Source organism: Anas acuta, chromosome 1 (genome assembly GCF_963932015.1).
Source record: "Anas acuta chromosome 1, bAnaAcu1.1, whole genome shotgun sequence".
Lineage (NCBI taxonomy): Eukaryota > Metazoa > Chordata > Aves > Anseriformes > Anatidae > Anas > Anas acuta.
In genome coordinates, this window is record NC_088979.1 from 203,088,614 (window position 1) to 203,110,681 (window position 22,068).

The window sequence follows — 22,068 nt, forward strand, 5'->3', positions numbered from 1 at the left end:
CAGCTGCTGCTCTGACCCTGTTCCTTCGTGGCCCTGCTCTCCCAGCGATACCCGTGATGCTGCGATGTCCGTGCTTGTCTCCTTACATCCTCGGGGCAAGCACCCTGCAACCCTACAGCCAGCAGGAGAATTGGGAGGATTGCACCAGCTCTTGTGCTGGTTGCAAAGTGAGCGAGCACCGCCAAGGCGTTTGGAGGAAGCTGTGGGTAAAATTAACACCACTTAACCTCCATCAGGTCCTGGAAGCACGCCTTGCCCCAGAACCTGGCATTATTTAGGTGGCAGGGCGGTCCCATCCCACTGATTCTTGCCCTGGGAGAGCTGGAAAACACCCGCTAATCCCAGCAGGAACAGCCTCGAACCACAGCAGTGGGATTTCGAAGGGGGCTTTATTTCAGAGCACAGCTCTGGCTTGGATGCTCAGCACGCAGGGCTCCTTCCCTGCTACAGCCAGCAGGCAGGGAATGTTTTTGTGGGATTGTGCAGGGGCAGGAGAGGTTTGTGCCTCTCTCCTGATGCACAAAGCTGGCCCAAGCAGGGCGAATAAGCAATAACATGCTGCCATCTACTGGGTGCTGCAGAGGGAAGGGGAAGCCTGAGAGATCCCTCAGCCATCCCAGTGCTCTGAAAGAAGTCCTTTCCGTTGCCAAATATTATTTCTCTGTCCGATTTTCTTCTCGATAGATAAAGAGCAGGCTGTGCTTCCTGCCTGAGGGTGCAGCTGGCTGAAGGAGGCCTCCTTCAGGAGGTTTTTTGATGCTGGTTTCGTGCGTGTTGGACCCCACTGTCAGGTGTTGGAAGGATGCTGCAGGTAGAGCTGGGCATAAATGGGGGGCAGACTGCTACAAGGAAAGGCCATGGCTCATTTCCCACGAAATATTAATCACTGAGGAAGGGACAATACATGGAACCAGACATTGGGGCATGAGAGAAAGAGTCAAACAACTGAGGTCTGGCTGTGGTGAAGGAGCAGCTGCTGCCTGAAGTCCTGGATCCTGCTGAGATACGTCCTCACCTCTTCTGCAGGTCAGGTGTGAGGAATTTGGGGTCCCAGGTACAGCGGAGCCACTTCCATCGCGAAAGAGCCCTGACAGTCTCCCAGATGTTCTTTTGCTATTGAGGAATTTAAGGATTGGGGTGGGATTTCACCCCATGAAATCAGAGAATCGGAGAAAAAGTCACCACCGCTTCTAGGAAAGCTGGAAGCAAAGCTCTCCTTTGCTGACAGCGTGGGAAAGATGTCTTATCTCCATCTCCACGCTGGACTCATGTTGTGTATCTGTGGAGCACGGCCTCATTTTGTTTTTGCTGTTTTTAATTAACAAAGCTGCTTTAGTTTTCAATTAAGGACTTTTGGTTACAACAAAATCCCTATTTTCTTCTCCTTTCTTTTCTCTCTCGTTTTCTCCCCCCCGTAGTTTCCACTGAGCTTTGATCTCAGTGCAGGTTTAATTAGCTGTAATTAGTGGTTTCACTGCATTAACCAAAAATCCCAACTACAGAGGATTAAAAAACGCCCCTCAGCTTGACGGCTCCCTCCCCTTTCCCTTCCTTGGCTTCCCCCATGTGCTCTGGGGGATCAGAGACTGCCTGCCCATGGGGTCCTTCACCAGGTGGGTGCTGCTGAGCGATGCCCCGTGCCCACTAAAACTCTGCTGGAAGAACCCACCCATCTGTGTGGTTCCATTTCCAGTTCAATCTGCGGCTGCTGAGGGTTTTAGGAGGGCGTCAATTTATGCCTTCATGTTTTATAGAGGTGCTTTTCGGGGTTTCTGACTGCTCTCTGCAGTACAGGATGGTTACAGTAAGGTGCCTGCTCAAAAATTCACGGGGTTTTGGTTTCTTTGACCCTACACAGCCTCTGGAAGCTACGGTAAGGCCACATCCTTTAGGATGTTGGACTCGATCCTTATGGATCCCTTCCGACTCAGGATATTCTGTGATTCGGTGATCCTCTGCTGGAGCTGCCCAGCTCCTCACCACAGAAACACGAAGGGGTTTTGGAAGGGGTGACAGTGATCTGGGGAACCCAAAGCCACGGCTCTGTTCCCCTCCAGGGAAATACATGAGAAAATGTTGGGCAGGGAGCTGTGTGGTCCAGCTGGTCGGTCACAGCAAAGCGTCCCCAGACACTTGTGTGTGGGAAAAGGCCTCGAACTGGAACTGGACAAGTTTCCCTGACCAGCTCAGAAGCTTTATGGACATCTATGGAGACGGCACTGGCTGAAAAATGCAACGCTCCCAGCAGCTCACCCCAGTGCCCATGAGTGGAGATCACAGGTGGGTCCCTGTCCACTGCGGATCAAGCATTTCTCCTTACCACATCGATGTGAAAATCACCTCTTTTCAGTCACGTACCCCATCTCCTGGCAGTGCCAGGACCCAAAAGCCTCCTTGTGCCTTCCTCAGTTCCCCAGGGTCAGAGGTTGGTGAAGTTCAGATCTGAGCTTTGCATCCATCGGGGTTTTACACTGATGGGCCTTGTGGGATATTGTATGATTTTGTGATTCTCTGCCCTCAAAACAGACTTTGTTAAGCCTGACATGTTTTGATGCATTTAGAGATAGGTCTTTATGTTTTCTCTGGCTGAAGTCTCTCTCCTGAAGTCTGAGGGCTCAAAATTCCTTCCAATTCCTCATTAGTGACCGCAGACTTTACATTTATTCCCAGGATAACCTGGATGAGGGCTGTGCTCTGGCCTCTCTTCTGTCGCACGGGTCCTTTCAGCCCTGTTCCTTTCTGCATGGTCAATAAGCCCAAAGTGGGTGAGAGCTTCTGGAGGGGCTTTATTTATCCCCTCTGGGACATCCTGACCGACATCAGATGTGAACAGACCCAAACACCCCTCGTGCCGGCCTGAAATTCTCCTCCCAGCACAGCCCTTGGGGCTTTTTCTGCCTCCCCTGGAAAACTCCCTCCAAAACACGTTGTATTTTGTTAACCAGGTGAAATGCAGAGCCTGTACCAATAAAGGATCAGCAGCTCTTGACGTCGCTTTCAGGAAAGCATCACCCAGCCCCAAAAGCTCGGTGCAAATCCGTGACAGCGTGCACATGGACCCCACGGTGCCGACACCTCGCCACATGCCACCTTCTCCTCCTCCTCTTTTCAGTCCTGTCAGCACAGCGGGCACTGATGCGACGCGTTAAATTAGAGCAGGGAAATGATTCAGCCCGGGGAGAAGGGCTATCGTTTGCTTTTTGCATCTTTTTTTTTTTTTTTCCCCTTTTTTTTGGCAGGATCAGCTCCCCGGTCTGGTTCACAGCGGGCCTCACAAACAGCTGTGCTGGCACAAGTGAAGGAGAGGGAACAAAGAAGGAAATGAGCTGTAATGCTCCGAAACGATAATGTTCCTGAAAATGGAACTGCACCTTACATTAGGGTAAGACATCAGGGGCGAGTAAGGGAATCGCTCGAGATGGCAGCAGAGATGAGGCAGGAGCAGCAAAGGCATCTTCTCACAGCAGGAATCGCTCTTCTCTTGCCATCTTTGAGCCATTTGGCCTCCCTCCAGCCTGAGGACGGACAACTTTTGTTCTCGAGTTTGCTGAGCAGCACATTTCTTACTCACTCGGCGTGCCTGGGAGATGCCTTGCCTGCTGCTGCTTCTCCACGTTGGAAGAAAAAAAAAAACTCCAAGACGGTGATTTGCCAGCTGTTGGGTAGCGAAGGGCCCGGCTCTTGGGGGATGACATTTCTCCCGTTTGTCCTGAAGTCAGTTTTGAGAGCACTTGAGCCCGTGAAGATGGGAAGAAAGTGGCTGACCCACCGGGTAGTGACAGCACGTCCCTCCCCTTCCTTTGGTGGCCACGTGGATCATAAATTCCTCAAGGAAGGGATTGTGCTGGCTTTGTAATTAAAACACACACCAGGCATTTCACAGAAAGAGAGTCTGTGACAGCCCAAAGGACACAAATTCAAGTCCAAAGAAGCGTTCAAGCCCAAGTGTAACTTTCGGATCCGTGCCTTGACCCATTGTAAGTAGAGGCCCACCACAGTCACATCGCCATTAAAAGACAATTTCATGGTTGCCCTCGGTTCTTCACAGCAAGTAACGAGACGTAGGTACCTTCAGAGTGTGATTTTTTTTTGGTTGGTTTATGTATTTCCTTTGAAACGAGATGCAGGACCTCCTCAGAGGCCGACTTTGTAGATGGGCAGATCCATCCGTAAGCACCCTTTTTACACCAGGTAGCAGCCCCCTACTAGGGGTTAGAGGGTTGAATTTGGCAGTTCCTCCATCCTTAATGTCCCAACAAGCCGTGTTGTGTGAAACCACCTAATAGCCACTTGTCACTGCTGTCATTGCATAGAGCAAAGGAAACGTCCTAAAATACCAGTAGGGTGCTGGAAGGCTCCGGCCCTGCCCAGGCTTTCTGCTCTCGTCTCGAGGCTTTCATTTTGCTCAGCCATTTCGCTTTTTCCCGGAGGCGCTTTTAATCTTCGCACTGTAACCTTTAAAGATATAGGTTTTAGTGGCCTCTGTAATGATTTCCATTGCCTGAGCGTGGACGTCTGAGTTGCTCCGAGTAAAGAGATTAATTCAATTTTCCTAAACTGGAAATGGACTGAAAAACAGAGAGGCTTCATTGACTTTTCTTCGCTTGGCTCTTGGTGTGTTAGGGAAACAATCGATGGAGGTGAACTTCTCAGCCAGCCGAAGCCTGCGTTCACATTTCCAGGGACAGAAGCTGAGGAAGATGCAAATAAACATTTTTAAGACGTGGTTTTGGCTCCTAGACTTGGCCACAGCACGTTCCCGCTCTGCATTAGCAGCAGCAGGATCTATTCCCCTGGAAATGAATTACAAACAAATTCCTCATTTATCCCCGAGGTGACAGTCTTTTGCTGATATGTGCTTTCTTGAGACTAATAAGTTTTGAATGTCGTTGGGAGGAGGAAAAAAAAAAAAAATCAAAGTAATTACTTCGTGTTCCCAAGCTCCTTATTTGTGTAGGTGCATGTGTGTTTATCTCTTTCTGTCATGCTGCATTGCTAATGGTAATTAAAGGGAAAGGATTTTTCTGTTTCAAAGTTTTGCTTCTTACTTTTTACCTTTGGTGACTTTGGTCTCCGTGACAATAGTCACTGACCAGCTGCTTGTAGAACTGCAGTTGCTTTAAGTTCAAGAAATTCGGGCTGTCCAGGTGGAGCTGAATAGTTTTGTTTAGCTGGGCACGGAGCACGTGGGGTAGGTGTTGATTTTCTTTGCAGACCAGGTTTTGAAAGCACTTCTTGTAGGTGCGGGCTTGGTCCCCACCCACATCTTAGGGGTGGTTCTTGTAAATTGTGGAGTACACATCAGTGTTGGTTTTGTTTTGTTTTGTCTTGTTTTGTTTTGTTTTGTTTTTATTTGATTTGTTTTGTTTTGTCTTGTTTCGACTGTGCAGGATTTGGTAGTGTGGGTGTCAGCAGCAGAAATTTGGGGCAAAACCAAGTTGTACGGGGTCAGCAATGGTGCTGTGTGCGCTCACCACCTGCTCGTGGCTCCCTGGTAAGCGTGAACTTCATGGGCTGGACCAAAACCTCAGCCCCATCACCACGTCCAGCAACTGCCGAGGTTAATAGGGCCCTTCTTGTCCTCTAGAAATACAAAGATGATTGTGAAAGCTCATTTCCAGGGCCACATAAAGGACATAACACATGTGATACACCACTGGCTTTAGCCATAAAGGGGCTAAGGAGGTTTTGTGTGCACAGACAGCAACTTTATTCACTTGCTTTAAATCTGCCTTAGGAACATCTTAGCAATCCTCTTCTTCTGCTGGAGGCCAAGGATCTTCTCCTCCTTCCTTCACTTGATCCCCTGCACATCTCCCGGCTCTCCTAAGGGACTCAGGAGAGACCCGGGAAAGGGAAAACCGCTCCGCATTTTCAGATCTCAAGGGACAAAAGTCAATTTTGCACGGGCGGAGTGGTGCCAAAAGGGAAAGCAGCGTCCTCATCCCCCCCCTTCCTAAGGCCCACGGCATTTCTCAGTTTCTGCTGGCGATGTCCCCTGTCCTGCCTCGCACGTTGGTGGCGGGTGGCTGTCACCTCCGCGCACGCAGCCGGCGCGGCGTGGAGCAGCTCGGCTCTCCTGCGGAGCAACCACATGCTGGTTTGTAATTCAAAACACAAGCAGAAGGGCTAAAAAGGAGGGGTGGGCATGGAAAACTGCCTGCAGCTTTCCTTCAGGGATCTGGGGGGGCAGCAGACGTCAGGAGAGATGGGAGCAGAGGTTTGAGCCCAGAGGAGGGATGGAGAGGGACCTCGGGGCTTTTGTGCCATGCAGACCTCGAGAAGAGGAGGTCCCAGGCTCTTTTTGCTCTCATGGGTGTCCATGAGCATATATTTGCACCCAGGGGTGTGCAAATGACTCTACCTGGAGTTATTCCAGAAGTTATTTTGACTGCAATTCAGTCTAATTATTTTTTATGATCATTACTGTGTTGTAAATGATCGCTGCCCGGGGATAATCAAGGAAGGGAAGAGAGAACTCAGCGGGTTTCACTCTTGATTCTGAGTTTCCTTTTCCTTTATGGCAGCGAAGAGTCGTGCCCACCAACACAAGCGATGGGCTCGGTGGATTTTCTGCTCTCGTTGGAGCAACGTGCTCCGTGCTCACCTGTGAGATGCAGGAGCTGCTGAAGCTTCCCTAAGGGGAGCTGGAAGGGGTGGCAGGAGGAAAGACATTTCAGTTCGTTTTAATTTGTTAACCAGGTGGGGATTAACAAACAAATCTTCAGTTGTCTTACATTTCCTAAAGGCTCAGGTAACATGGAGGTAGTTCGGGTTTGAGGTGTCTCAAACTGTCATGATTGATACCATTCAGCTGAGGTCAAAACTTGGCCTCAGCCTCCAGACTGAGCCTGAAGAAACATTCAGAGTCACCCTGAAGGACCACATACCCCCATGAGCATACATGAACTCCGTATCTGAGCTCTCACATCCTGCTTGGAGCTCCTATTTACTCCGGAAGCAGCTTTTAGAAATTCCTTTCTGCTCCCCTGCTCTGCCTGTGCACCGACTTGGCATGCTGAAGGTTTGCTTGCTTTTTAGGAGCTCCCACTTAAACGCACAGCAACCAGCTGTTAAAGGACAGATATTTTAAGAAGGGAGGTTGGTGTGAGACATTAAAAAAAAAAAAAAGGCAAGGAAAAGAGGAACCATCAGTGTGTGAAGAACAACCTTCCCAGGCATTTGTCTGCAGCTGAAATAAAGGTAAATATTGGATTGTCAGCTTGAAATGCATCTCTATTGCCTAGCTCCAGCCTGCAAATGGAAGCAATTAGAAAAATGTCCTGCCTTTTTCACAGTAGGCTGCTTCTTTCTAGCACAAGCCCCACAGATAGAAAGACACACGCAAGTCCTTAAGTAGCAGATTGGTTTACCCTGTCAGTCAGCTCTCATTAGACACTGCAGTGTTTCATACCCAGTAATCTGCTCAGAAGCAACAGATATTGGCGCCGGGCGACAGGTTTTTAAGAGTTACCACTCATCCTTTTTCCATGCACTGAAGCCGTGTCCTTTTTTTCGAGGCCCTTCTCTTAATTAGGTTGAGCCGGGCAGCGGAGCGAAGCAACCCGCTGGTGCAGGGGCACCCAGGAATCGGAAATATTTAACTCAAAATGTGGGCGAGCTGGCTGGTAGAGGACGGGCTGGGATGTGGCCAGTTGTGGAAAGGGTGGAGGTCAAGGTCACGGGAGTGAGGACAGAGGGACAGGGAGTAGCAATGGCACGGGGCCAGTTCCTGCTAAAATGTAGGGAGGAAGAGGGAAAATGAGCAAAGGACAAAAATAGCACATCTGAGAAGTGTGAGAGGGTCAAGCCAAGGCATGGTAATAGGGTTAGGGCAGAGCAAGACATATGGGCAGTGGTGTGCAGTGTAGAACCCGTATAGCAAAGCTTAGGTTATGGATGGAAAGCTCTCCATGGCCAGGAGCCCCAGGACATGTGGCACGTACCCATGGAGGTCAGAGCACTTCTCAGGGTGTCCTGGAGGCATCTTTTTGGCTCAACAAGGCCCCAGTGACTGGGAGGAAGGTCTAGAGGAATTTCATTGACCTGCTCCTCACTGTTGGCCATAGCTAGAGGTGGGACAGCAGGACATGGACTTCTGGTGGACCACGATGTGGCCTGCAGAAACCGTCCCTGCACTTGTCTAACGGAGGCACCTGGGAGCCTTCCTCACTCAGTGGTGCTGAAGCACTGATGATGAGTGTGGAATTTGCCCTCCTGCTAGAAAATGTGCTCACCTCCAGATGATTTCCTACTGTACTGCCTTCCTCTGGAGCAAGGGACCACTGATGAGTAGGCAAAGAAGCCCCAACCTCGCCGAGAGGAGACCAGTGGCAAGCCCAGCTCCTGGTCCCTTTACCCATCTTCTTACAGGCTGCACGGAGCAAGTTGCCTGATGTGGAGACAAGGTTTTTACTATGGAGAAGCAGCTCCATGATGTCCTTTTTCCCCGTTCTTCCATCTTCAAGGACATGCAGAAGCATCCTACCTTTGGTATTCAGCCACCCCGGTGCCTTTCACCATGAGCTTTCCTGGAAATGGTGTGGTCCCTCTGAGCTGGATTTTGGATACGAAGGTGTGATTGCCATAAATACCCTCTGGCTTCCATCCTATGAGACAAAAATGCTGCCCTCAAATGCAAGCTGTGACTTTTGCAGCTAGATCAGGAAAGTATGGAGCAAACCAAGGTGATTCTTCAGCTGCAGAAGAGGATAGGCTGCAGGGCACGAAACTCAGTCCGAGTGGGGAACTCAAGTCAGGCAGCTCCTGTCTATCCGAGGTAGTTCCTCTGGTGAGGCTGACATTAAAAATTGTGACTCAAATGCAGGAAACATGGAGTTAAGGAGGTGAATTATTGATTGAGCGCAACTATTACCGTATCTGACAGATGGAGACTGTCTGAGAACATTTTGCAGAGTGGCATCTGCACTGCGCCTGATTGGCGTCCCTGAACTTTCACACATCAGATGCAGAATATCAACACACAAACTCTGATGTAGCAATTAAATCTGTCCTGTAATGAACCTGGGCTTGGTAGCCAAGAGAAATCTATACGCTCGGTTACGGACTGAAGGCCTCGGTTCTTGTATTTTGAGAAGGTATTAAAATAATTACATCCAGACCGCTGGGTTTGAACCTACACTTCTGATGTCAGCACACGCGGCCATGCATCACTTTCAGGAAACGATCTGCAGTGTGTAATCCCTTGCTCAGATTTTATTGAAGGCTGTAAAGCTTGCCTTGCGTTTTACAATTTGTATTCCAGATTTGAGATGAAATAATATGGCCAGGATGTAAAAATACAGATGACGTCTCACGTCACCCAAGTGCATTAACATCCAGAGCTGGAGTCAGTCCCTCGAGAGCACGCAGAAGCGATCCATCAGATCCGTACTCCACATTGTCATGTGTGTAAAAACAAGGAGAAGAAGAAGAGAGGTGCAAATAATAGCAAGCTTTCCTGAAGAACAGCTTGTATTATGAAAAAGCAATATGTAAAATACGTCTTTTTTAATAAGATTCAGTGCCTTCGTCTTCCAGGTTGTTTTCTTAAGCCCAACGCAACTTGGTAAATGATTGCAATTTTTTGCAATCTGTTGACTGGTTGGCACGCTGGGTGAATTTGTTCTCCCTTCACTGGTAGCATGCAAATGTTCTGAGCATCATCAGGAAAATGCATTTTTTGTCTCTGGAGGAGGTTCAGAGGTCGGGACCCATTGGGAAGCTGGCCCTGGGAGGTTACAGCATGGGGATGGCCTTTCCTGGGCAGTACCCAGCCTTCAAAGCCTACAAAGACTTCAACCTAGCCCTTAATCTCAACAGACCTTCATTTTCTTAACCGTAAAGCAGCCTTTTGAGAAAACAGAGAAGCTCTGTACGTGGTGTTTCCAAAGTGCTTTGAGATGTACAAATGGGAATTGAAAGAGAAGGTTAATGAGTTAATATAGAAAAAACAGAGATTCGGTCCTTACAGCAGAATTATTTTGATAACAGGGAGGTTTTTTACAGTGAGAAGCATTTTGTAAATGAGATAAAATTAATGCTTCAGAGCGACTTTCTTGGTTTTGTGGGGCTGGGACCACTCCATCCATTTAGAAGCAGTGCTGGGGTTCTCTCCGTACTTTTCAGGGACCAATTTTGTTTCCCTGGAGCCACGGTCACATTGCCATGGAGTCTTGGGTTTGCAGCCAAGTTTGTGTTTGTTTGTAGCCAAGTTTGTGTTGACTCAAAAAGTTGAGATCATTGGAGGTGAACTTACATGAAGAATGGACAGGAGAGGCCACAGTTGTACTGCACACAGCAGCATCGATGCTCACTCAGGCTTAAGTTCTTGAGTTCTTGCCTTCAGGAGCAGGTGACAGAAGTTTTATGTGACCAGTGGCCAACAGAGAAGTCCCGGAGAAGAACGTTGAAGGTCTTAAGTGTTAATTCCTTCATCCAGGAGCCACACAGGTCTCTGTTGAAGTCCCCAATATAACTACATATTTTACTGTAGAATGAATTGGCTTCCCTCCTTTCCTTGCCCATTCATAGGTGGGAAATCATTGCTGTCGATCCCCTTGAGTCGTGGTGGTGGTGGTAACCCCTCACTGATGAGCCAGCGGGTAGGGTTTGAGGCTGCTGCACCATTTTGTTTTCTTCCTGCTTCGGGTAGATCTGCATCCAGCGTTGAGCAAGTGGAAAGCCATAGGATGCATCCCCAGTCTCAGAAGTTTCTAGGATGGCGCAAGGTGAAGAAGGAGAAGAAGGAGAAGAAGCAACAGTGCCATGAGGCAAGGGCTCTTCCATGAGAACCGGCAGCACAGTCAACAAATGGTGATGTACTTATTGATGTCAGCTTGGCCACAAAAGCTGGCTTCCCTAATTATTGACGCCACTGCAACATTCAAACCAAATGAATAAAGGTAGTCAGTAAAAAAAATAATCATAAATTGGAGTTTTCAAGTTATTGGCAATTTGCCTGGCCTTAGCAAGCCGTTCAAACCTCCTCCAAGCACCAAGGGTCAACCCCAGCCTACTACAGGTGGATGCCGGCGTGATGGACCTCGTACTTTCCTATCGTGGCTCATGTGTTGCATCCTGTTCTCTGTCAGCAAGCAGATCCCGTCGGATGTGTCCTTCACCCATCGTGAGCATTCCCATTTTTATTCAAAATCAGCAAACACGCACCACTGAACACCTCCTCGATTACAGCACCGGGCTTTTTTTATCTAGTTCCAAGCCACTTGATCCTAAATAAGGCTGTTGGGTGGTGTTTTTTTTTTTGCCACAGTAAATGTTGTTCCCAAAGGGTAGCTAAAATTGTATTATTTTTTGCTGACTGGAGCAATCTTTGCAGTACTTTCCATCGAACTGCTGACTCTCTCTTCTTTAGGGCTACATTCATTTCCACATCTCCTCTCATTTATGCATGAGGCAAGGGGAAAAATTGCTTAATATTCTTTATAAACTGGCATATGGTATAGATAATTTTTTTTCTCTTTACTACGTGCAGTAAAAATGCAAATGCGTGTGGCTTATTTGCAAATGCTGGCATTAATAACTGATATTTAAACAGAATGGATTAGCATTTTTACTGATATATTAAAAAGATTTTTTCCAATCATTTGCACACTCAAAATCAATTTTAATACAACATGCAAATTGAATTTAATTTTTTTTATTTAAAATTGCATTTATCTGCTTGAACCATTAAATTTACTATTTAATATGTACTTTCCAGCTCACTTGGTTAGAATTTCATTGCTCTTTATCTGTATAAATTTAATTAGCCTTGATATCATCAGTATATTATAGAACTAATTAAAGATTTAGATAAGTGCTGAGGGTGCTTGTTTAATACCCTATAAAGTCCCATTTGGAGAGGGAGAAATTCCGTCCTTCGGAGTATCAGCCAGCATGGAGCTACGAGGAGTGGCTCAGACGTCGTTCCTGAAAAAAAAAAAATACTTAATGGGTTTTAATGGATTTATCCTTCCTTTGAAAAGCCGTGTAATTACCACGTGTCGCCGCACAGGGCAGGGGTGGTTGCTGCCTTGCAGGGGGTGGCTTCTGAAATATCCGGGCACGTGTTCCCCTCGTGGTGACGCCGTCTGCTGCGCGGAGATCCTCAGCAGGGCACGCTGGTTGCAGGCACGAGTGATAAACTGGGGGAAGAAGGGAAAAGAAAAATGAGGAAATACCAAGAACAAAGCTGTTAGATAAGGCAGAGCCAGGCAGGAGTTGGGAAAAAGGAGGAGAGGGTAAAGGGGAGATCTTTTGGAAGAGCAGTTATGTTCTGCACGTATCTTACCTGCTCCTTTCCTGATCATCTCAAGGTTTTGCAGGTGTTTTTTTCATCTGTATTTTACATAAGGGCATGGAGCAGGGAGAAAACCAAGTGCTTCAGTGACACAGAGCTGCAGAGAGCACCTAGAGGGGGATGATTTTGAAAACCAGATGTTAAAACAAAGCTGCTTAGCCTGTATAAAGGCCAACACCTAGGTGAGAGGATTTGGTTCTGGTGCTTTGTACACTGTCTGGGTAGTTTTATTTTTAAAAAGAAAAGTAATTGGTGTGTGTAATTTGGTTGTCTTCAATTAAGACTCCACTTTTTTACCCTCCTTAATAAATAAAGCGCCTTTTGATGCCTGGCTCTGTACCCTGTTCAGGTTTCTATGCCCTGCAATCCCAAAGAGGGCACAGGACTGCTCAAGGTGCGAGGACTTACCATCTCTGACACTGCTTTCTGCTTTGGACAAATTATTTCATTTTTATCTTGGATTTTCTGGCTGTAGACAAACAACAAAAAAAAAGCTGCAACGATCCTTACCTCACAGCCCTGATTTGTGGGTTTATTAAGGGCTGCAATTTGCAGAAGCGTGGAGCACCATTAAGGTATAAATTCACTTTTATTTCTTCCTCTCGTGTTTTCTTTTCTCTTGCAAACCATTTCACATCTTGCATATTTTAGCTTTTTAAGTGCTTTTAATGTTCCTGAGGCTCTCGTGCTGCAGGAACACAGCTCACAGCCACCTACTCCTCCTGCCCCAAATTGTGCCGCGTGGTCAGAGGGCATCTGGTGGCCTTCTGAGAGGCTGTGAACAAGGTTGTCCTCAGGACACCTGGAGAAGGTGTAGATCATAGCTGCACACAGAGGTTTTGGGCTGGTCTAGCCTCATTTTAGGCTTTCTCTCCAGTCCATGGAGACCAATAGATGTTTCTTGGCCATAACTCATCCCACCCGAAGCTGAGAGGAGAGATCCCCGTTTCTTGATATCTAAACCGTGTGAAGTCCCCTTAAGTGCTTTGGGTTCTTCAGCAGGCAGAAAATGGACCGTATGACTGTTGTCCCGAGAACTGGTCCAGGTTAATTAAAAATCACAAAAGAAATCTTAAAAAAATGATGATCAGGGTATATATTCCCTGGTGGAATAGTGTCCTGAGGGTAATGATATTCCATCCTATGTTTTAGGGCTGTGACTGCGTACAGGACTCGAAGGACATGGTTTAAGGCAGGCAGTGGTTAGAGAGTGGCTGTATGATGTGGCATGTATCTCCATCAGCAGTTTCTGGTTTGGTATCTTAAGCTCCTGAGATGGAAAAAGAGCCAGCAGCCATGCTTGCAGACTCCTGCTTTAAAATGCTGATCACTGATGCGTGTGTGCAAACATCACTGCAGTCTTCACGAGGTGTAGGAATCACAGTAATTGCTGGGTTAGGGGGATTTCCCTTTGCTTGGAATTTCAAGTTCTGGGAACTTGCTTTGCAAAATCCCGCATGCTACTGGTTCTCACTCCTGTCCCATCTCAGGGAACAGGTAACCCTCAGCTCCATCCTCAGCTCTTTCCCGTTCCCACCTTGACGTCTCGTGCTCCACAGACAGAAGAGCCCCGTGGGCATCTCTTCTCATTCAATAAGTGCTGGAAATCGATTTCTTCTCTATTACACAAACTGAAGGTACCTCATTTCTGCAGTGTCCCTTTCTGCACTTACTCACCTCCTCCGTGTATTTAAATGGGGTGGTTCCACCAAGCTCTGCCTCTACCAAAATTCAGTGACTTTAAACTGCAGCTTTGGTCTTTTTTCCTCTTCAAGTGCACGTTCATTGTTCTCTCTTGCATTTTTTTGCCTAGATTTAGTCTGTAAGTGCTTCATACTTAACCTTTTTTACTTTCTTATTGAAGTTCTTATTAGAACATGGTAGAAGTGACTCCCTAATCCCCCAAAAGTGTGGGAGGTAAAGAAAGTACAGAATACTTTTTTTTTTTTATTCTTTTTGGGTAAATCGGCGCCCAGATCTAAGTTCTCACCTCGTGAATCTCTTTTCTGTCTGCATCATTACAGAATGGGCACCCAGCTATATAATGAATGAATAATTAAAGTCAGACTCTTTATTCTGAAACATCACACTGTTCATCTGAAGGTCCCTCTCTTAAGACGAGATCAAGTCATTCGCAGGGAAATCAGAATTTAATTTTGAATTCACCTGGCCATCTTTTGAAAAACTTTTCTGTGTGCAGGCCTTGGGTTATAGGTTAACATTAGCATTTAAATGGAGAATGGTATTAATAGCCCTCAGAGGAGCTGGTCTCGTCCTGATTGCCTTTTCAGAGATTTTTTTTCTAAATGAGAGAGCTTCTTTATTTTTCTTCTCTTTCTCCAACAATAGCGCTCAAGAAACCATCTTTTTTGATACCTACATACGAAAAACGCATCCTTGGAAAATGGATTCATTTTTGGCAACGATGTTTTGTTTTATAACTGGTGTAAAAAATAAAAAAGGTGGTGTTAATTGGCTTCAACACTTTTGATATGCCCATGGGTGTTTTTTTCCTTGGCCTGGGAACCATTTCCACCTGTGATGTTTGGCCTCGTTTATTTGCCTCATTTATTTGCTGTCAGTAGGAAGATGTTGTTCGCGTGGTGGTAGATCTTCTGAGCCAGCTGTAGTCAGCAGAAAGAGGGCAGTTGTATTTGGGCTTTGGATTAGGCATCATTTGCTCTTAGCTGAGTGTTTCAAAAAAGCACCAAGAGAATTCAAAGGGTGGTTCAGAAACTTTGGACCCGATCTCCTCGCTGTCAGACAGATGAACAGGTTGGTGGCTAGGCTGGTGGGCTGCTGGGATGTGAGATAGGGACAAGGAGGAGCATTGAAAGGATGGATTTAAAAAATAATTAATTAAAATAAATCTTTGTCATGCAGGCAGTCAAAACTGGTTTATCATCCTGTATGAGCAGGTTAGTGAAGATTTTCCTGGTGGAGGCATCATTTCCTCTTCATTTTTGGACATTTTAAACTGTCCTTTACTCCTCACCTGCTCAAAACACGGCCATCAACTCCAAGGCTGGTTATAGGGAGGGTTTGGCCAGGTATTTACCCACCTAAAGAACCAAAGCCTGTGTTGAGGCTGAGTGGATCTCACTGCCCAGGTGATCTGGTTAGGATAAATCAGCCTACATGTGCTGAGCTGTGCTCACATGGAAGCCAACCGAAGGCTTGGAAAGCTAATATTTTTTTTAGATTAGCTCTGCTAATCTGCTATTATTATTTATTAAGCCATTTGTCAGGTGGTAAAATCAACTTTTGATAAATATTAATTCTTCTCCCTGGTTTTAAATCTCAACTTTAGAACCCAAAGCAATCTGCCAGCATTTCAGTGCACAGACATCTCCCTCACCTGTCCATTTATTTCCCCCGTCCCTTACTAACTTGCTTTTCACAACCTCCTCTCGATAATCAAAAGAGCATTTATAATGCCAGGGACAAATACACTTCTGAAAGTAAAATGAAGAGCCTAAATAAAAAATCACAGAACAAGAGGCTCATCCCACTCACTCTTTCATATTTCATTATTTGATAACATCAGAAGATGAGTCCATCAGAGCTGCTTGGGCAAAGGCAAACAGGAGTGTGTCTGATCAATATTTATTAATACTTTCAAAGACAAGGGAGGCAAAGTTGAGCAGACTCCGTAATGGAGTGAATAATTACTCATGCAAATAGGCTTTGGCCGAAGGCGATGCCATGCCAAAGCGGCAGGTTTTTAATTGCACCCAATTAAAAATGCATACCTTTTGCTCGCTCGTCCCGTCTCGCTCACTCGTCTTTTTTTTATTATTATTTTTTTTTATTATTTTGCAGGAAATTTTTAATTAAAAAATAATCTGATCCTGAACCGAGTGACAGATGAATCCTGCGTTTCTGAGGTGCAGGATAATGCAGTGAGCCAGGATTTGGGACAGGCTAGAGGAAAGGCAGCCATAAGGACGGTGGGGGGGATGACAGACCTGCACTGCTTGAGGTTGGCTGATGTTTGGCTTTAAGATCCCAGGAGAAGGATGTGAAGTGGTGTTGGGCACCCAAATGCCCACTGATGTCGTGACCAGTCCTACACTTGGCCATCCCACAGCCTGAAGAACCAGGGCCTTGGTGTTATTTAGCAGTAGAGACGCGGGGTCAGATGGAGAGATGACCAGAGGGGCTGTGGGCAGGTCGTTTCTTCTCCCTTGTGGTTCCCCACTCGAGGGAAAACCAAAATACCGAGTCCATGCAGGGGTGGAAATGTTCTGGGAGGCTTTCTGAAGACGCTTCCCTTGTAGCCCCAACCTCAGATTTCCTCCCTGTGTAATTGTGGTGTTGTTTGATGTCTTCTGAGTTTAATATTTGCCTCGTGGGGAAATAATTAGGAACATTTCAGGTACAGCAGCTCATGCACCTCTGAGAATATGCTTGGGGTTAGATGGTAGCAGGAGGGATGTGCTCTTGCTCCTTCTTTTGAGGTGGTTTGTCACCTCGGAAGGCCAAGTCCTGGGCTTCGAGCAGAGCCTTGCCACCTCTCAGAGGGAGATATGCCCCGGCCAAGATAAACCCTGTCATTTTTTGAAAATCCAGCCAGAGCTGGTAACAGTAAAACCTCGTTTCACATCTGCTCAGCATCAATTCTCTCAAGGTGATCGATGTTCCCTAAGTCGCAGTGTTTACTCTGGCAGCTGGTTTTTCTCTGTGTTGTGTATAACCATGCTTGAGATATTGCCAATAGCCTCCAAGATAACCTTATATTCGATTCCTGCCTGTGCATTGAAGTGGCTTTATAAAAACCTTGATCTTTTTAGCATGTTGAGGCTAACGGCGGCTCCTGGGCATGGATCAGGGTGCCAGGACACTGCAAGTAGGCAGCCACCAGGCAAATTTGGGCTCTTAGTTCCTTCAGCATCCCAAATACAACTCGTTTACTGTGCTGAATTCAAGCATAAAGGTTATGGGACTATGAGCCAAGGGAGGAACTGAAGTGAAAACGCAGCAGACCCGTCCTTAGACCACTGACCCACGGGGTTTTGCCTGTCCCTGCCTGTAACAGGAGCTGCTTTAGCTGAGGAATGAGCTGTGTTTTCTGGCTGGGAGGGAAGTTATTGCAGTGCCAGGGTTAGCCAGACTGGTGCCCCTGTCACCCACCACGCCACTGATGCTTGGAGCTGCTGGGTTTTGGGATCCGAAAGCAGTAGCTGAGGCAGTGTGATTTGGTGTGACCCAAACCTGATGAGGTTGTGGTTGTCGGGATTACCCAAATGCCTTCTGCAAAAATGCCTTCTGATGAGCTGGCCCTCCTTCAGCACCAGGAGTTTCACAGCCTGCATCTCAGCTGCACAGAGCTAACAGCCTGATTTATTTTTCTGTTTCTTATTCATTCCCAAAAGCTAGTTTTTATTTGTTTCTTATCCTTTTTATTTTAATGCAGGCAAAGAGCAGAGAAAGGGAAGGAGGTGATCACTTCTCCCGGAGCCCCTACTCTTGGGTTTTAAATAATTTATTCCACCCAGATCTAAGGATTAGCCTGCAGCCTGGCCCTGCCCTCCTACAGAAGCAGAGGGCAGTCGTGGAGGTGCTGGAAGTGACAGGATTTGGTTGAAACAGTCCTTGCTGCCATGTGGTGCAAGAAAGGAATCTTTTCGGTTCTTCTTTGAGCTTTTCAGACCCTTGTTTCTTTACAGGGGTCTGTAACACCAGTATTAAGGTATGCAGTTAGCCAGCTGCTCTAGGAACAGGGGTACTTGCCATCCATACACCACTTTTTTGGGGGATTTGAAACCCCAAATAGACCTGAACCTCAGCCAAGCATCACCGTTTGCTGGAGCTTAGTGCATTGGGGCTGTAGGGGAGAAACTTCCCCTGATCCCTGACCTTATCCTAGGCTCTGCCATGCACTTCCCATACTTTGTGCTTTAGATGGAAGGATGTAGGAAGCGGGGAGAGTGGGAGATGGGCTCCCCTCTGCATATACAAGCACGCTTGGCCTCTCCTGGTGTTCAACAGCATCATCTTTGGGCTTCCTTTGTACACCTGGTGATGCCTTCTCTGCTCATGGCACCACCGAATAAAAAGTAAGAGCTGATGGCGTGCCACAGAAATACCCTACAGGATTCTACCATCCTACAGATGGTTTTCGTGAACATCGAGCCTCAGTACTCACCGGGGTGTTTTTTTTTTTGTTTGCTTGCTTTCCAGGCAGTATTACGAGATGCTCTACAACACAGCAGACGAGCTCTTAAACCTGGTGGTGGATCAAGGCGTGAAGTACACAGAGCTGGAGTACATCTACGCCCTGAACTTACTGCACCGGAGCCAGACGGGTGTGGGAGACCAAACCACGCAGAATATGAGGCTGCAGAGGCTGAAGGAGATCATCTGTGAGCAAGCTGCTATCAAACAGGCCACCAAGGACAAGAAAATCACTACTGTTTAACCTGCTCAGTCGCTCGTCTTCAGTGAGCAGCGGGGGCTGTCAGGTTGCAGGGCCAAATTTCTGCGTTTCTGTTAAAATTGGTGGCAAAAGCGTGAATCTTCTGGGTGGCGGCCTGCTAGCGAGAAGGGAAATGCCATTTGAAATTTGGTTTTGGGGTTCTTCGGGGGGTTTCGATGTGTAATCACGTAGTGCTTCCTTAACGCCTTCTCCCAGGAGTGATGGCACTGCAGGAGGAAGAGGCTTTTTGGCGGAGATGTGGGTGGGATGCTGGGCTTTGCTCTGTCGCTGCTGCTTTGCCTTGGGACGCAAGGCAAGCTGCTCTGTCCGGGGGAATGGGGAAAGAGGTTTCACTGGGTTAGGCCAGAGTCTTTGGTGCAAGTTCAGACCACACTAAATAAACAGCACTGTGAGAATCAGGAGCAGACCTGTTTGTAACGTGGGATCTTGATGACTTTGAAGCTGTTCCACCACTGTAGCCACACGGGAAGCCTATTTCAGCTCTGCCAGTACTAAGTGACAGTCGTAGATGCGTTTAGTTTTCTGCTCTTCCCACTGCAAAGAGATCTAGTTGCTTATTCCTCCGGGTAGTAATAAGCCAGTTCTTGCAGTGGGAGGTGACGTGGGACCATTTGTTTCCACTTCTACTTTTTGATTATCACGGAGCCAGATGGCATCAGTTCCTGCAGCTCATACTGCACTGGATGGTGGTGGATGTGGGAGCAAATTGCCAATAGAAGGCAACAGCAGAACTTAATTCTCTTTTTTCTGAATGTATCTTTTGAGCATGCTTAGCTCAGAAGATATTTTGTAATCACCATTTGATGCACTGGAAGGACATCACCTCAGTGCTAATGGTCAGCAAGGGCAGGAGGAGGGTAGATCCCAGCTCTGCAGTGTGAGGCAAGCTCAGGTCCCCAGTTCTGCCTTGCCACCTGGTAAAAGGCTGAAGCTGATGAGGTTGTGCCAACCCTCCAAACCAAGAACACTCTGCACTTGTATTTGGCAGGTAAATAGTCAGCCCAGCTGGGCTTCATGTCCTGAAATAGGTTCTCTCTCAGCTGTTTAACTGCTTCTGCATCAGTCTTGAAACTTCTGAATTAAAGGATATTTAAAGACTCCTCAGAGGCTCTGGTGCTTTATTCCTTTAAGATATTACTTTTGTGATATTTGAAAGACTCTTTTCTGGGTCCAAAGTCATATGGTGTCCTTTGAGGTTGCAGCATTGTTGAACTGGTCTTCCGAATCACTCAGCCTAATCCCCAGCTACCATGAGCCAACTGGACAAGAAGCTTCTCAACCTCCACGTTAAAAGCAGAACACATTAATTCTAGTTGTTAATATATTTTTTTCTGACTTCTAGTCTCGTTTTATTCATGAACCTAGTTTTTCTATGCCAGTATCAACCATTAACTCCAAGAGTTCCTTCCTTTCCTTGAGGAATTTGCATGAGTGACAGTGGAGAGCACCATCACGGCCATGTGTGATGATGTGGGGATTCCATGGGGTAACACATGAGGAATGTATTCCCTGGCCTTGGCATCAAAGAAGGCAGCCTTTTCTGCACCCAGACATGGGAGGATGGAAAAGAGGCTGCTTGGTACTTATAAAAAAGATTTCAGACCCTTTGAGGTACAGAGGGGATGTGTGAGGAGCTCTGAATCCAGACTGGGCTGCTGTGGGCTAGAGTCAAACTTTTTTGGATTCCTTTTGTCCTTAATTGTTAATAATCTGAGGCTCTGCCTCATCTTTACATGGCTGATCTCATGCTTTGCTGTCCACATTTTCCACCCACCGAGCAGCTGTGCTGGCGGGTGCCATGACAATTTGCATGAAAACAGATAAATTCAAACCTGGGAGTCTGTTTGCTTCCAAAGTAAATTATTTAAAAGAAGCCTCTTTGAACTGCACATCGCATTGTCTATCGCACCAGCACAGGCTGTAAATACAGAGCCCTAGGTCATGTCCATGCACGTGAGAAGGTGCAAGAAGGAATTTGCTGGCCTGCGTGGTTCAAGAACACCGTGGCATGACTGGAGAGAAGAGAGGCAAGGACTTACCTAGATCCTGGTGTAGAGAGATGAAAAGGATTTGCAATTGTGGTAATCATGGCATATAATTAGCCAGCAGCTCCTTGAGTGTTCAGACTCAGTCCTCTCCAAATCTTTACAACAGAAGTTCATATTATTCAGTCTGTGTCTCATCTCACACTGAGGGTAAAAAGGGAGTGCCTGAGGACGCAGAGAAACACATGAGGAGCGTGTGGCTTGTCAGAACCCAGAGCTCGGGCACCTTATTTCAGCCACCCGTTGGCATACTCTGCACAAGCTTTCTTGCTGCACCACGAGGAGATGCTGCCAGAAGGCATCCTCACCAGCCTTTGCAAATCCTTGCTGAATATTTTTTCCCTGAAAGGTAACTTCTGAATGCACCTGGAACAAGTGAGTCCCTATTGCAAGAGGTCTGCTTTGTGTGTTGGCGTTGGTTGCAATCCTCTCTCGCTAATGGGGTATCGGGAGCGTGGGGGGGGAAGAGATCTTTTGGGAACATCTTTTGTTGATTAAGCTGATAACGTGGGTAGTTTCAAGCTGTTTTATTTAATAGCAAATAGCTCTTCAGACAACAGGCTGGCTTATCCTCTCCCACAGTCCACACGCACGCGGTCACTCGGACCCATCTGGAGCCCCACGGGTGGTACTCACGCACCAGGAGCTTCTCAGGAGGTGTTTGGAAAGCCCTTTGAGAACATCTTGTCTCATCGGGCGTCTCGATAACCCTGTACTCAACATCTCCATATAACAGCCACCCTCGTGGGTATGGTCCAGGTCACCTGGCCCCACTGATGTGTGTGCTCGTGGTCCAGTGCAGCGTGACTTACCCTTCTCCCTCCTCAGTCTGGGGCTTTGTTACAGGACCACGGATGTCAGCGCTGGTCCTTTTCTCTCCCCCAGTTCTTGCCCACCGTGGTTTTGCAGTCCTGATGTGACCCTGCAAGACACGCACTGCTTTATGGCCAAGGCCATTTTGTTTTGTAATGCGACGTGAAATGCTGCCAGCACTCAGAAAGTAATTGTGATATGGATGTGGCCCTTTGGTGCTTAAAGAGACAAGGAAATACTCCTCCAGACCGCAAAATGAAATATTTCCATGGGAGCCGTAACCGTTCATGAGGGTTTCACAATTTCCTCTTTACAGCCTCGTAATCTTTACTGGGTTTTAATTATCGCACTGTTTTGAAGCCTGTGCCAGACGCAGAAGTGGAAGGTAAAGTAAATGCCTCCTGCTCCTGCCTTGTGTATCAGTCACCAGCTCGTCCTCTCCCAAGTGCCTCCTCCCCCTTGACAGCTTC

At 47.1% G+C, this 22,068-nt stretch overlaps 1 protein-coding gene across 4 annotated transcripts in view; it reads left to right on the forward strand.

Annotated features, from left to right (window-relative positions):
- Positions 1-19,844, forward strand: part of EXOC4 (exocyst complex component 4) — a 365,076-nt gene extending 345,232 nt beyond the window's left edge. For all 4 annotated transcript variants that reach the window (XM_068670114.1, XM_068670116.1, XM_068670115.1 and 1 more), the window contains one exon: positions 18,485-19,844. In XM_068670114.1, the coding sequence (XP_068526215.1) occupies positions 18,485-18,722 (238 nt within the window). In that variant the 3' untranslated portion in view covers positions 18,723-19,844. The remainder of the gene's footprint in view (positions 1-18,484) is intronic.
- The last annotated feature ends 2,224 nt before the right edge of the window (positions 19,845-22,068 follow it).